General features: G+C 41.3%; 1 protein-coding gene across 1 annotated transcript in view; it reads left to right on the top strand.

The window, feature by feature from the left end:
• Nucleotides 1–13,522, top strand: part of LOC134311731 (phosphofurin acidic cluster sorting protein 1-like) — a 99,136-nt gene that overhangs the window by 55,802 nt on the left and 29,812 nt on the right. Inside the window, exon 2 of the mRNA XM_062993383.1 lies at nucleotides 13,198–13,285. Coding sequence (XP_062849453.1) covers nucleotides 13,198–13,285 — 88 coding nt within the window. The remainder of the gene's footprint in view (nucleotides 1–13,197; nucleotides 13,286–13,522) is intronic.

Here is a 13,522-nt window from a genome sequence, read left to right as displayed (position 1 = left end):
AGCCTGTTTTCTCTCTGCATTGCTGCTGCTTTTTTTCCATGACCTTCTCAAGGTCACCCAAAATCAGCTACACAATAGATGTTTTCTGGAGCAGGAGAGGGGTGTGTGTGTGTGTGTCTGTCTGACTGTCTGTCTGTGTGTAGATCGGCTAAAACACACTTTATAAAACAGTCGGCATTAGAGCTGCTGCTTTGTTTCTTCTCTCTCATCGTGTCAGCTGATTTTATTCCGTAACCTTCTCAAGGTCACCAAAAATCAGCTTTGTGCGTGTTGGCACATGTACACGTGTGTGTGTGTGAGAGAGAGAGAGAGAAAGAGGGAGTGTGTGGTCGCATAAATAAACCATATGTCCATTTGCACAAGGTTAAATGTGGCCACTTTAGAAATGTGTGTGACACCAGAATGTGTGTGTGTGCTCTCACAGTGTCCTGAAAGTGGACATGCAGCCTCACTGTCTGCTGCTCTCTGTCCATTTTAATGTGTGATTTTAAAAGTGTGTGTGTGTGTGTGTGTGTGTGTGTGTGTGTGTGTGTAATGCCTTTAGGTAAACAAGAGGATTAGTGTTTGACTGGGATTATACCTGCTGTGTGACTACAGCTGAAGCCAAAAATGTACATAAACTGAAACATCATGTCTGTGTTTATTGTCTTTATTATAATAAGGGTGTTTGGGTGGTGCAGCGGTCTAAAGTACTCACACACACTGCAGAGTGTTTGAACTCGTGAGTTCGAACCTTAGCAGAGACACCAACCTGGTAGGCTTTCTTTTGGCTGCAACAATATGTAGTCTACTGGACTGGTCTGGACACCTGTGTGTGTATTGGTGGGGGGGGGTTATATTCTGGGTGGGTGTTACATGGGTGGCTCTCTGTACGCAATATGGCTTTGTGTTGGAACCCACCACTGGCAGGTGGGGGGATATTCTGGGTGGGTGTCACATGGGTGGCTCTCAGTACGCAATATGGCTTTGTGTGGGAACCCACCACTGGCAAGTGGGAGGGGGGGCGGGGGGGTGATATTCTGGGTGGGTGTTACATGGGTGGCTCTCTGTACCCAGTATGGCTTTGTGTGGGAACCCACCACTGGCCGGTGATAACAAGTGGCCGCAGATTAGACGTGTGTTAGTGGTCGTGTGGTGATCTGTCTGTCCTTGATCAGATCAGGGATTGTACAAGCAGCAGCGTATTCACAATCAGGAATTGTTTGTGAATTGTTGAGAATTGAAAATGACTAGGTCGGGAGATAAAGAGGGAATCCTAAAAATCCTAATAATTTCTGCAACTCTTTCTTTTTTGTGACTGTTTTTTTTCATGAATTAGTTTTATTTAGTTGATCGAAGGTCATCTGTGTAAAAAATACACGTATGGCATGTTAGATTAGTGGACATTCGTCCAAACGGTCTGATGTATTTCAAGACCCACCAAAAAACCAAATTTTCATAAATTAGAAGCTTTTGGAGGGCGGCACAGCAAAAAGGTCCTCACAGCAAAAAGATCCTGGGTTTGATCCCTAAATGGGGCGGTCTGGGTCCTTTCTGTGTGGAGTTTGTATGTTCTTCCCGTGTCTGTGTGGGTTTCCTCTGGGAGCTCCGGTGTCCTCCCACAGTCCAAAGACATGCAAGTGAGGTGAATTGGAGATGCAAAATTGTCCATGACTGTGATTGACATTAACTTGTGAACTGATGAATCTTGTGTAGTGAGTAACTACCTGTTCTGTCATGGATGTAACCAAAGTGTAAAACATGACGTTAAAATCCTAATGAATAAATATATAGAAGCTTGATATAACACGATTGAACAGTCAAGCTTGACTGAAATGTAATTAAAGACAAATAAAAAAAAGGCTTTGTTTTACACTTAAACTTACTTAAAATACAAGAGTCCCCTCCAGTTCGAACATATGAAATGGAACATTCTAGAAACAAAGCATTTCTGAGTTTTACATTGTGCTGTAAGGTGTTAAAACCTTCTGGTGCTGTCCTGTTTGGGACGTGAATCCTCTCTTTGTTCAGCGTATCTATGCTGTACTTGCTACCCACAGTTAGTCATGTAGTAGTTATCTTTCTGTTCTTGCTTTTTTGGACGAGTGTTTTTCAATCATTTAATCACAGGAAAACAGTTGCAGGAAGTGGTGAAATCTACGGATTGCCATGATTTACACATCAAGTGTATATAAACATGTATGTGTGCTAATGCAGCTTGAAATGGAGCAGCGGTGACATGCATTTCTTCTGTGCTCTGGGAGTATTAAAGCAGATATACAGTGGGGGAAATAAGTATTTGATCCCCTGCTGATTTTGTAAGTTTACCCCCTTACAAAGACTTGAACAGTCTATAATTTTTATGGAAGGTTTATTTTAACAGAGAGAGACAGAATATCAACAAAAAATCCAGAAAAAAAACATTAAATAAGAGTTATAAATTAATTTGTATTTAATTAAGGGAAATAAGTATTTGATCCCCTACCAACCACCAAGAATTCTGACCCCCACAGACCAGTTATGTGCCCATGAGGCACACAAATTAGTCCTGTCCCTGTATAAAAGACTCCTGTCACAGAATCAGTTTCTTCCATTCAAATCTCTCGACCACCATGGGCAAGACCAAAGAGCTATCAAAGGACGTCAGGGACAAGATTGTAGACCTGCACAAGGCTGGAATGGGCTACAAGACCATCAGCAAGACGCTTGGTGAGAAAGAGACCACTGTTGGTGCGATAATTCGAAAATGGAAGAAATACAAGATCACAGTAAATCACCCTCACTCTGGAGCTCCATGCAAGATCTCACCTGGTGGAGTAAGAATGATTCTAAAAAAGGTGAGGTCAGTCCAGAATTCCACAGGAGGAGCTTGTCAATGATCGCTTCTTATTTGTTCAGTCAAAAGAGCATTTGTATGGCTGGGCACTGATGTTGCTCAAGAAAACTTAAATTGATGTTCCAGTTCATTTCAGAACTGTTCTGTTTTCAGACATTGAGGTCGAAGGTCGGGGCTCTGTAGCCAGACACTGGAGTTTCTTTAAACCAAGCTTTTCAGGCAGCACGGTGACTCCGTAGTTAGCACTGTCGCCTCACAGCGAGAAGGTCCTTGGTTGGATTCCCAGGTGGGGCGGTCTGGGTCCTTTCTGTGTGGAGTTTGCATGTTCTCCCCGTGTCTGCATGGGTTTCCTTCCACAGTCCAAAGACATGCAGTCAGGTTAATTGGAGATACAAAATTGTCCATGACTGTGTTTCACATTAAAGCCTTGAACTGATTAATCTTGTGTAACCAGTAACTACCTGTCCTGTCATGAATGTAACCAAAGTGTGTAAAACATGATGTTAAAATATTAATTAAATAATAAATAAATAAACCGAGCTTTTCTTATCTTTATAGATTTTGCTTTGTGCACAAGGGGCACAGTCATGCTGGAACAGGAAAGGGCCTTCCCTAAAGGGGAATCAGATATCATTGATACTACATGTTAGCAACTGGTGTGGTTGAAACACATAATTTTCAATAATTAGAAGAGGTGTCCCAATACTTTTGCCCATATACTGTAGCTTTTTATTCCTACATGATACATTGGCTAAACCTACAGTCATGTCTTGTACATTAGAGTGTTTTACTGGATGGTTTGGTAACCAGAACAGTGCTTGATTAAGATTGATGAACAACATTAACTTGCACAATTTGCTGCCTCATGAGTTTTGGATTTATCCCTCCTGCAGCGCTGGTTTAGTGACCTTGTGCATGAGCTGTTTGATGTCCACATGCTTAAGCTAATGGTTAATGACGAGATGCTCTAAATGCATTCGTCCTGCTCTGTATTGATCTGCTAATTGATTTATTGATCAGCAGATCCTCACTTTCATCTCTTCAGTGAAGGATTAAGAGTTAGATGTGAACAATCAAAGCCTAATTGATCTGAATAAAAAAACAAAACAAAACAAAAACATATATAGCGATGAGGTAGACGCTGGACAGACATCGTGACATTTAACCTCCGTATGTCAGAGTGAATTTAGGAAGAAATATGGTGTTTGTGACGTACTCTTAAAGAGGTGATACAGAAACTGGACTGAACATGTTCAGGAACATGGAGAGCGCCATGTCGAAATGTGCCTGGCAGAAAACGGGGATCACTTCCAACTTCACGTTATGCAACTGATTACACATACGTCAAGGGATGTAAGCAGTGATAGCTCAGTGGTTAAGGTACTGGACTTGTAATCTAAAGGTTGCCGGTTCAAGCCCCACCACCGCCAAGTTGCCACTGTTGGGCCCCTGAGCAAGGCCCTTAACCCTCAATTGCTCAAAAATTGTGTTGTCATAACTGTAAGTCGCTTTGGATAAAAGCATCTGCCAAATGCTGTAAATGTAGTGTATTTTTTGGTTCAGAATGCTACATCCTAACAGGAGTTACAACAGAATATTGGGGTGAATCTCCCTATATATACTTTATATTTACACAGAAGATGGAGAAAAGGCTGGAAAATATTAACATTATATTAGCATTAATGACCTGGGTCAGAGTCTTTTTGTGGTCTGTCCAAAATAGTTCTGTGGTGGGATGATTGAAGCTGCACTGTAAACATAAAATGTTGGGGTGGTTGAACAGCCTAGCCATTGGGGGGTGCACTTTTCAGTGCTCTTGTCAAGGACGTCCGGTGTAAAAACTGTGTCCATTACATTTTCTGCATTTAGCAGATGCTTTTTCTCCAAAGCGACTTACAGTACTGTGACAATATATTGTCCGAACATTTAAATGTTAAGGGCCTTGCTCAAGGGCCCAACAGTGGCGACCTTTCAATTACTAGCTCAACACCTTAACCACTAGGCTACAACTGCCCTATGTGTGGCAACATCTAATATAGGAGCAGCCAAAATAAAGTAAATAAACAAATAAAGTTAATTCTATTAAGCATCAGGACCATGCTACCCTTTTTTGTATTGCTAAGTGGTTCAGGTTACTTGTTCTGTACAACCTGTAACACTTTTGTGAAATGACTTTCAATACAAAAGAGGGTTAAAGAGGTGCTCAAGCTTGTGTTGGTTCTTTTAGGCTGTCTATAGTGCTGTCTATTCCTGTTACTGGCCTGTGAGCCTTGTTTAATTTTTGCTAATGTTTGTGCTACCTTGCTCTGTGTTTGATATACCCTTATATACTCTTATTTACTAGTTGTCTTGCACTGACTCAAAAACTACGAGGGATCTTCAAAAAGTTTCCGCACTTTTATATTTTGGTTGGAAACGGTGAGGGCGGGAGGAGTGGTAATTGGTCGTGTCTGAGAGACTGAGAGAGCTTATAGTCTGGATTTGGCTCCATCTGATTTCCACCTCTTTGGACGCTCAGAGAAGCTTTAAGGGGAAGAAAATTTTCATGTGATGATGTGAAAGCAGTGCTGCATCAGTGGCTACGAGCTTAACCAAAAACATGTTTTGCTGATGGCATTAAAGAGTTGGTACGATGCTGGGAAAATATGCATGGGAAGGTGACTGTAGAAAAGTGATGTCATTTGTTTTTAAAATTCTTAATAAATAGAGTTCCAGAAGTGCAGAAACTTTTTAAATAACCTTCATACACAGTGTTACTTTACAGTCAAAACAATAGAACTCATCCTTGTAGCTTTGTTTTGAACTGCTATTTAGTCCATTTGAAGCTGGGCCTCTTTTTAATGTACTATTCCAGTTTTATCCACTAAACATGAATTGTGGAAGGAACACCGTCACCGCTGTAGAGCTGGTGGCTTTTGATTTATAAGTCAATCCATATTCATATTCTATAATTCTATATATATATTATATAATCCAAATTCTAGAGGTTTGGCTCAAGCCGGATGAGTTTATGACCCTGCTCCTTGAGGACGGATGATGGTCATTATTCCTCATCCAGTCAAAACCCATTAAAGTGACTGATAAACGAGATCTGATTTACTGTGTCAGAGCTGAGTCTGTTTACGATCGGTAAGATTACCTGAATAACAAAAAGAACGACTAAAAGAATGGTTAATAGTGCACGTCATCTTTTCCAGGCCATTACAGTGCAGATGTGCAAACAGTGACAAAGGAAGAACACGAGCCAGAAATGATTTTTATAGAGTGTTGTTAAGCTGCCTTAAGCCACTTAGACGTTTTAATGCATGGTAGTGTAGACAAGTCTCTTGAAGTGGACTGAATAAATGGAACCACGTTCTTTAAAAGCCATTTATTAACTGGTGATGGAGTGGTGTGTACATATTTAGTATAGTTAAGATCTGGTGAATGTGAAGACCAGAGCATATGATTCAGCAGATTTCTTCTCATAGTCATTAACTATCCAATACTCCTGTGTTTCCATCCATCATGGATGAGACTACTTCCTTTATTATAGAAATGATTGTGTCAGGTGATCATTCTGAATCAATTGATTTAGTTTGGAAGTCATGGAAGCAAAATGACCCTTACAGGTCAATCATTCTGGCTTATACCATTCTTTTGGTGCATGTCATACATGTACTTACTCTATTGAACCACCAGTCAGTGACTGAAGCTTCTGCCATTCATAATCCGATAGTAAAAACCTATTTGACTGCAGATCAAGAGGTCCTCGGTTCATATCCGGGTGCCTTCTAAACGTATGGGACAGTGGTAGCCTAGTGGATAGAAAGTTGGACTATCAATTGAAAGGTTGAGAGTTTGAATCCCAGCTCTGCCATGCTGTCAGGGTTGGGCCCTTGAGCAAGGCCCTTAGCCATCTCTGCCCTGTGCATAATACATACATAATCCATCAGACCAGGCCACTTTCTTCCATTGCTCTGTGGTCCAGTTCTGATGCTCATGTGCCCATTGTTGGCGCTTTCAGAAGTGGACAGGGGTCAGCATGGGCACCCTGACTGATCTATGCAGCCCAATACACAACAAACTGTGATGCACTGTGTATTCTGACACCTTTCCATCAGAACCAGCATTAACGTCTTCAGCAATTTGAGTTACAGTAGCTCGTCGGTTGGATCCGACCACACGGGCCAGCCTTCACTCCCCACATGCATCAATGAGCCATGACCCTGTCGCCGGTTTACCACTGTTCCTTCCTTGGACCACTTTTGATAGATACAGACCACTGCAGACTGAGAACCCCACAATAGCTGCAGATTTGGAGATGCTCTGACCCAGTCGTCCAGCCACTACAATTTGGCCCTTGTCAAACTCGCTCAAATCCTTATGCTCGCCCATTTCTCCTGCTTCTAACACATCAACTTTGAGGATAAAATGTTCACTTGCTGCGTAATATATCCCACCCACTAACAGGTGCCATGATGAAGAGATAATCAGTGTTATTCACTTCACCTGTCAGTGGTCATAATGTTGTGCCTGGTTGGTGTATATAAGACAAATATTTCCTTACCTGGCTTTGTGCTTTCAGTCTTTCTCTCTGTAATCATGTCATGTAGTGTTCATGTCATGTAATAGCCGATAAAGCAAGTGATTCATTCAGCTCCTACACTATACATACATAAGCTAGTAATCAGCGTAGAACCACGCTATGAAACACAAGCGATTTTGTTAACATTAACACTCCATTTCTATTTCTGAGCTCCTGAGATAAAATCTGTCCAGTCTGGGAGTGTTTCCTTCCCACTCAGTCTTATAGATTATTAATCAAAAGCCTGCTGTAAAGGCCACGGTGTCCCGCTGTCCGTGGACCATTTCCCGATTTTACAGTGCTTTCTTTTGTAATAAATGAGACTGCATGGTGAGAAATGGAACAGATTTCTGTTAGGACCCTGTTTGCTGCTGTGAGATGTTGAGATGTTTAGCTTTGTTTCCAATGTCAGTTTTTCGGTGGCATTTCTGCATTATGGTCACATTTACTTTCACATGTACTTTTTTACATGGTTGGAACACTTTGGGGAAGAACTTTTCTTGTGTTAGGATGGTAATGATGTTTCAAAGCACACAGTTCTCTAGAATGTAAGTGTATGTAGCATTAAGATTACCCTAAATACACTTTCACAGTACGGGAACACAAATACATTTCAGTTTGTGCATGTGTGTATATATACACTGATCAGCCATAACATTAAAACCACCTCCTTGTTTCTACACACTGTCCATTTTATCTGCTTCACTTACCATATAGAAGCACTTTGTAATTCTACAATTACTGACTGTAGTCCATCTGTTTCTCTGCATACCTTTTTAACCTGCTTTCACCCTGTTCTTCAATGGTCAGGACCCCCACAGAGCAGGTATTATTTAGGTGGTGGATCATTCTCAGCACTGCAGTGACACTGACATGGTGGTGGTGTGTTAGTGTGTGTTGTGCTGGTATGAGAGGATCAGACACAGCAGCGCTGCTGGAGTTTTTAAATACAGTGTCCACTCACTGTCCACTCTATTAGACACTCCTACCTAGTTGTTTCACCTTGTAGATGTAAAGTCAGAGACGATCGCTCATCTATTGCTGCTGTTTGAGTTGGTCATCTTCTAGACCTTCATCAGTGGTCACAGGACGCCGCCCACAGGGCGCTGTTGGCTGGATGTATTTTTGGTTGGTGGACTATTCTCAGTCCAGCAGTGACAGTGAGGTGTTTAAAAACTCCATCAGCGCTGCTGTGTCTTATCCACTCATACCAGCACAACACACACTAACACACCACCACCATGTCAGTGTCACTGCAGTGCTGAGAATGATCCACTAACCAAATAATACCTACTCTGTGGGGGTCCTGTGGGGGTCCTAACCCTTGAAGAACAGCATGCAGGACTACAGTCAGTAATTGCAGAACTACAAAGTGCTTCTATATGGTAAGTGGAGCTGATAAAATGGACAGGGAGTGTAGAAACAAGGAGGTGGCCATAATGTTATGCCTGATTGGTGTAAGCTGTAATATGTCTGGGAGTTTGGGTATATATGTGTGTATGATGGATGATTTGGAGTTAATACCGAGAGCATCATCCTATCGCATCAGTAACATTCAAACAGCTGCAGCTCCTCTGGGCTTCATCCAAAATATAATGTACAGGAATCAATCCTGTTCTATTAAATTATCTGGAGGTATTACAGTCAGTCCTCATGAATATATTTATTTATAACTGCAGTTATTACACACGCAATCTCAAGGGCATGGCAATGTTGAACGGACATCATTATACAGCTGTTTTATTTATACAGTGGTGAATGTAGACCTGTTAGAATGGTGGATGATGGACTTTGAGCTAATAATGACATGTTATACTGCTAATTTAAGATTAATAATCTAATTGTCTTTCCTGCCCAGGCTATACCACAGTTTTAGCATATGTTTTTCTTTTTTTTTCCCCACTTTTAGCGCATCCAATTTCTGCCCGTCAATCATCCTCTCACTAATGCTGGTCCCTGCTCCTGATTGGGGAGGACGAGGCTGCTCCACGCCCCCTCCGACACGTGCACAGCATTCGAACATCTTATCACCTACACTTGACGAGTGCAGTGCAGTACAGCGCTGTGTACGGAGAGCCACACCCTCTACCGTACTCCTTTCCCATCTCCGTGCAGGCACCACTAACCAGCCAGCAGAGGTCGTAATCGCACTAGTCTGAAAGAGAGTCCTCATCCGGCTTAATCACGCCCCTGTCCGAACAACAGGCCAATCGTTGTTCATGTAGCCACCCAGCCTCAGCTGGCAGGCAGAGCCGAAATTCGATACGATGTATTCGAGATCTCAGCTCTGGTGAACAGCTTGTGTTTTTACCGATGCGCAACCTGAGCTGCACAGCATATGCTTTTAGAGAACAGGTTTAACCAACGCTGAAAGCGTTTTTACTGACTGTTTCATGACTTAGTGTTGGGTGGCTTGTGGGAAAGCAGTGGCAGAATTACAATGATATGGAGCTTTAATAAAGTTCATCAAAATATTTAAAACAATAATAATAAATCATGTAGTTCACATGTGTAGTGTTATTTTTTGTGTGTTTATGGTGTTCCAAACTTAATGTACTTAATTAAGCTAGTGGTGCTAATGGATATTGCTAGTTAGCTACCTTGAGAAAATAGCATGTTGGATGTGTTAGCCGTGAGCTAGTACGACTAGTACAGTAAGGCGATAAAGCTGAAAATTTGTCACCAGTTACACAGAAAAGCTGGATTTTTTAATTACATTTATGTGGCCTACATAAATAATAATAGCAATTAAAATCAGGATTATGGATGCAAGTAAATGTTATTTTATCTATTTATATATATTTTTTATTTTATTTCCTTTGTTTTATCATGTTTATCCAGGTCAGGGTTATGGTTAGTCCACATTTCTATGAATCACTGGTCACTAGGGATGTAACGATGCACCACAAGACAGTTATAAATCGATTCACAAGTGTAAAGATTCAAATCGGTTTACATATATAATGAATTGATATTCACTTTAAATAGCACAGAGTGCTGGCGCTATTCACCTCCCTGGTTAACGTCACTACAGGGTTGCCAGGTTCGGAATTTTCCAGCCAAATTTATTTATGTGAGAATATTTTTTTAATTTGTATTATTCATTTATTTATTTAATGTGGGATTTGTTTTCAAATATCATTTCAGTTTTTTTTTTACACAAAATAGAAATGTGCAACATTGTTTTGCATAGTTTGGTACTACCTCACAAATAAAAGGACATTCATTATTCAGATAAATAAAAGATAAGCACAAAAAGTTTTTTATTTATGTTTTTGAAGAGAAATAATAAAAGGAAACTGTCATAATTCGTCTTCAATTTCATTTTGTTTAAAAAATCAGGACAAAAATCGTATCGTGAACCACATCGCATCGTGGGTAGAGTGTATCGTTACATTCCTACTGGTCACAATGCAATAACGCACGCCAGAAAAGATACCAATCCATCATGTGGCTTCAGCCATCCCCCCACTTCAGACATAGCCAATCATGTATTATATATACCAAATGAGGCATAACATTATGACCACCTCCTTGTTTCTACACTCACTGTCCATTTTATCAGCTCTACTTACCATATAGAAGCACTTTATAGTTCTACAATTACTGACTGTAGTCCATCTGCATGCTTTGTTAACCCCCTTTCATGCTGTTCTTCAATGGTAAGGACCCCCACAGGACCACCACAGAGTAGATATTATTTAGGTGGTGGATCATTCTCAGCACTGCAGTGACAATGACATGGTGGTGGTGTGTTAGTGTGTGTTGTGCTGGTATGAGTGGATCAGACACAGCAGCGCTGATGGAGTTTTTAAACACCTCACTGTCACTGCTGGACTGAGAATAGTCCACCAAGCAAAAATATCCAGCCAACAGCACCCCGTGGGCAGCGTCCTGTGACCATTGATGAAGGTCTAGAAGCAGCAGCGCTGCTGTGTCTGATCCACTCATACCAGCACAACACACACTAACACACCACCACCATGTCAGTGTCACTGCAGTGCTGAGAATGATCCACCACCTAAATAATACCTACTCTGTGGTGGTCCTGTGGGGGTCCTGACCATTGAAGAACAGGGTGAAAGCAGGCCAAAAAGGTATGTAGAGAAACAGATGGACTACAGTCAGTAATTGTAGAACTACAAAGTGCTTCTATGTGGTAGGTGGAGCTGATAAAATGGACAGTGAGTGTAGTTTGTGATAGAAGGGTGAAGGGGAAAGTTTAGAAGACAGTAGTAAAGCCTGCTGTGTTATAAGGCTTGAAGGTGGTGGCATTGGCAAAAAGACATGAACGGTAGCTGGAGGCGCCTCCCAGGTGCCATAATAAACCTGATTTTGAGTGTTTTTCTTTGTTCTGTTTCTATAGTAACACATTTACACTTGGATTACAACAGTGATCTTAAATCATTACAATTAGATACTAAAGTAATGATGGTGAAGATTCTAGTAGGATTTTAGTTGGATGTGAGACATTACTGTTGATGAGTTCTACACAGCTCATTACACACACATGCTGTATTCTCTCTGTCTTATCATCACACACACACACACACACACACAGGGTTTAGAGTTGTCATTATTGTTATCAGTTATGTTTGCCATAAACATTTGCTGTCTTGATTTATATGTGTGTGTGTGTGTGTGTGTGTGTGTGTGTGTGTGTGTGTGTGTGTGTGTGTGTGTGTGTAAGCAAGTAATTGATCCTTGTTCTTTTTTACCTGATTTGGTGAAACAACAGCACTATTTCAGGATCCATCTCCAAGTCCCAGCAGACTGAATTATCCAGCATGGTGACCTCTCTCTGACCAAAAACATCCCCCTTCACTCACACACACACACACACACACACAGATAGACAGGTTTTAGAGTTTAAATAATTATCAGTTAGTATACCCTGATCAGCCATAACATTAAAACCACCTCCTTGTTTCTACACTCACTGTCCATTTTATCAGCTCCACTTACCATATAGAAGCACTTTGTAGTTACACAATTGTAGGACCACCACAGAGCAGGTATAATTTAGGGGGTGGATCATTCTCAGCACTGCAGTGACACTGACATGGTGGTGGTGTGTTAGTGTGTGTTGTGCTGGTATGAGTGGATCAGACACAGCAGCGCTGCTGGAGTTCTTAAATACCATATTCCCTCACTGTCCACTCTATTAGACCCTCCTACCTAGTTGGTCCACCTTGTAGATGTAAAGTCAGAGACGATCGCTCATCTATTGCTGCTGTTTGAGTTGGTCATCTTCTAGACCTTCATCAGTGGTCACAGGACGCTGCCCACGGGGCACTGTTGGCTGGATTATTTTGTTTGGTGGACTATTCTCAGTCCAGCAGTGACAGTGAGGTGTTTAAAAACTCCAGCAGCGCTGCTGTGTCTTATCCACTCATACCTGCACAACACACACTAACACACCACCACCATGTCAGTGTCACTGCAGTGCTGAGAATGATCCACCACCCAAATAATACCTGCTCTGTAGTGGTCCTGTGGGGGTCCTGACCATTGAAGAACAGGGTGAAAGGGGGCTAACAAAGCATGTAGAGAAACAGATGGACTACAGTCAGTAATTATAGAACTACAAAGTGCTTCTATATGGTAAGTAGAGCTGATAAAATGGACAGTGAGTGGAGAAACAAGGAGGGTGTTTGTTATGTTATGGCTGATCTGTGTAATTACAAATATAAAAATGAAGAACTGGAGGGGGAAAGTCCTGATTCATAAGTGTGAAAAAATGTTACACAGATCTAGTGAGAGTGTTAGTGATGTAGTTCACACTTATTCATGATTGTTTTCTCATCTGTTTCAGGCTCTTTAACCTGACTCTAAAGAAGCTGGTGATGCTGAAGGAACTGGATAAAGATTTAACATCTGTGGTCATTGCTGTCAAGCTGCAGGTACTAATGTTGCTTTTCTCCTGGTTTCTTTTCTTGGCCAGCCCATTTTTTGCCTGAAGAAGAACATCATGATCGACTAAACAAAATAGCCAGATCAATGAATGTCTATTTTAATACCTCTGTAGCTTTATTTCTTTTCAGTTTTTTTCTTTTGAATGTTTCTGGTGTGCTTCTTTATTCTCTCTGAATGACGTGTTAATGATGAACTGCTGTTATAATTGTATTATATGCTACATG

The sequence above is a fragment of the Trichomycterus rosablanca genome, chromosome 4 (genome assembly GCF_030014385.1).
Source record: "Trichomycterus rosablanca isolate fTriRos1 chromosome 4, fTriRos1.hap1, whole genome shotgun sequence".
Lineage (NCBI taxonomy): Eukaryota > Metazoa > Chordata > Actinopteri > Siluriformes > Trichomycteridae > Trichomycterus > Trichomycterus rosablanca.
The sequence above is the reverse complement of the archived record's forward strand: the minus strand, read 5'-3'. Positions and strand labels throughout refer to the sequence as shown.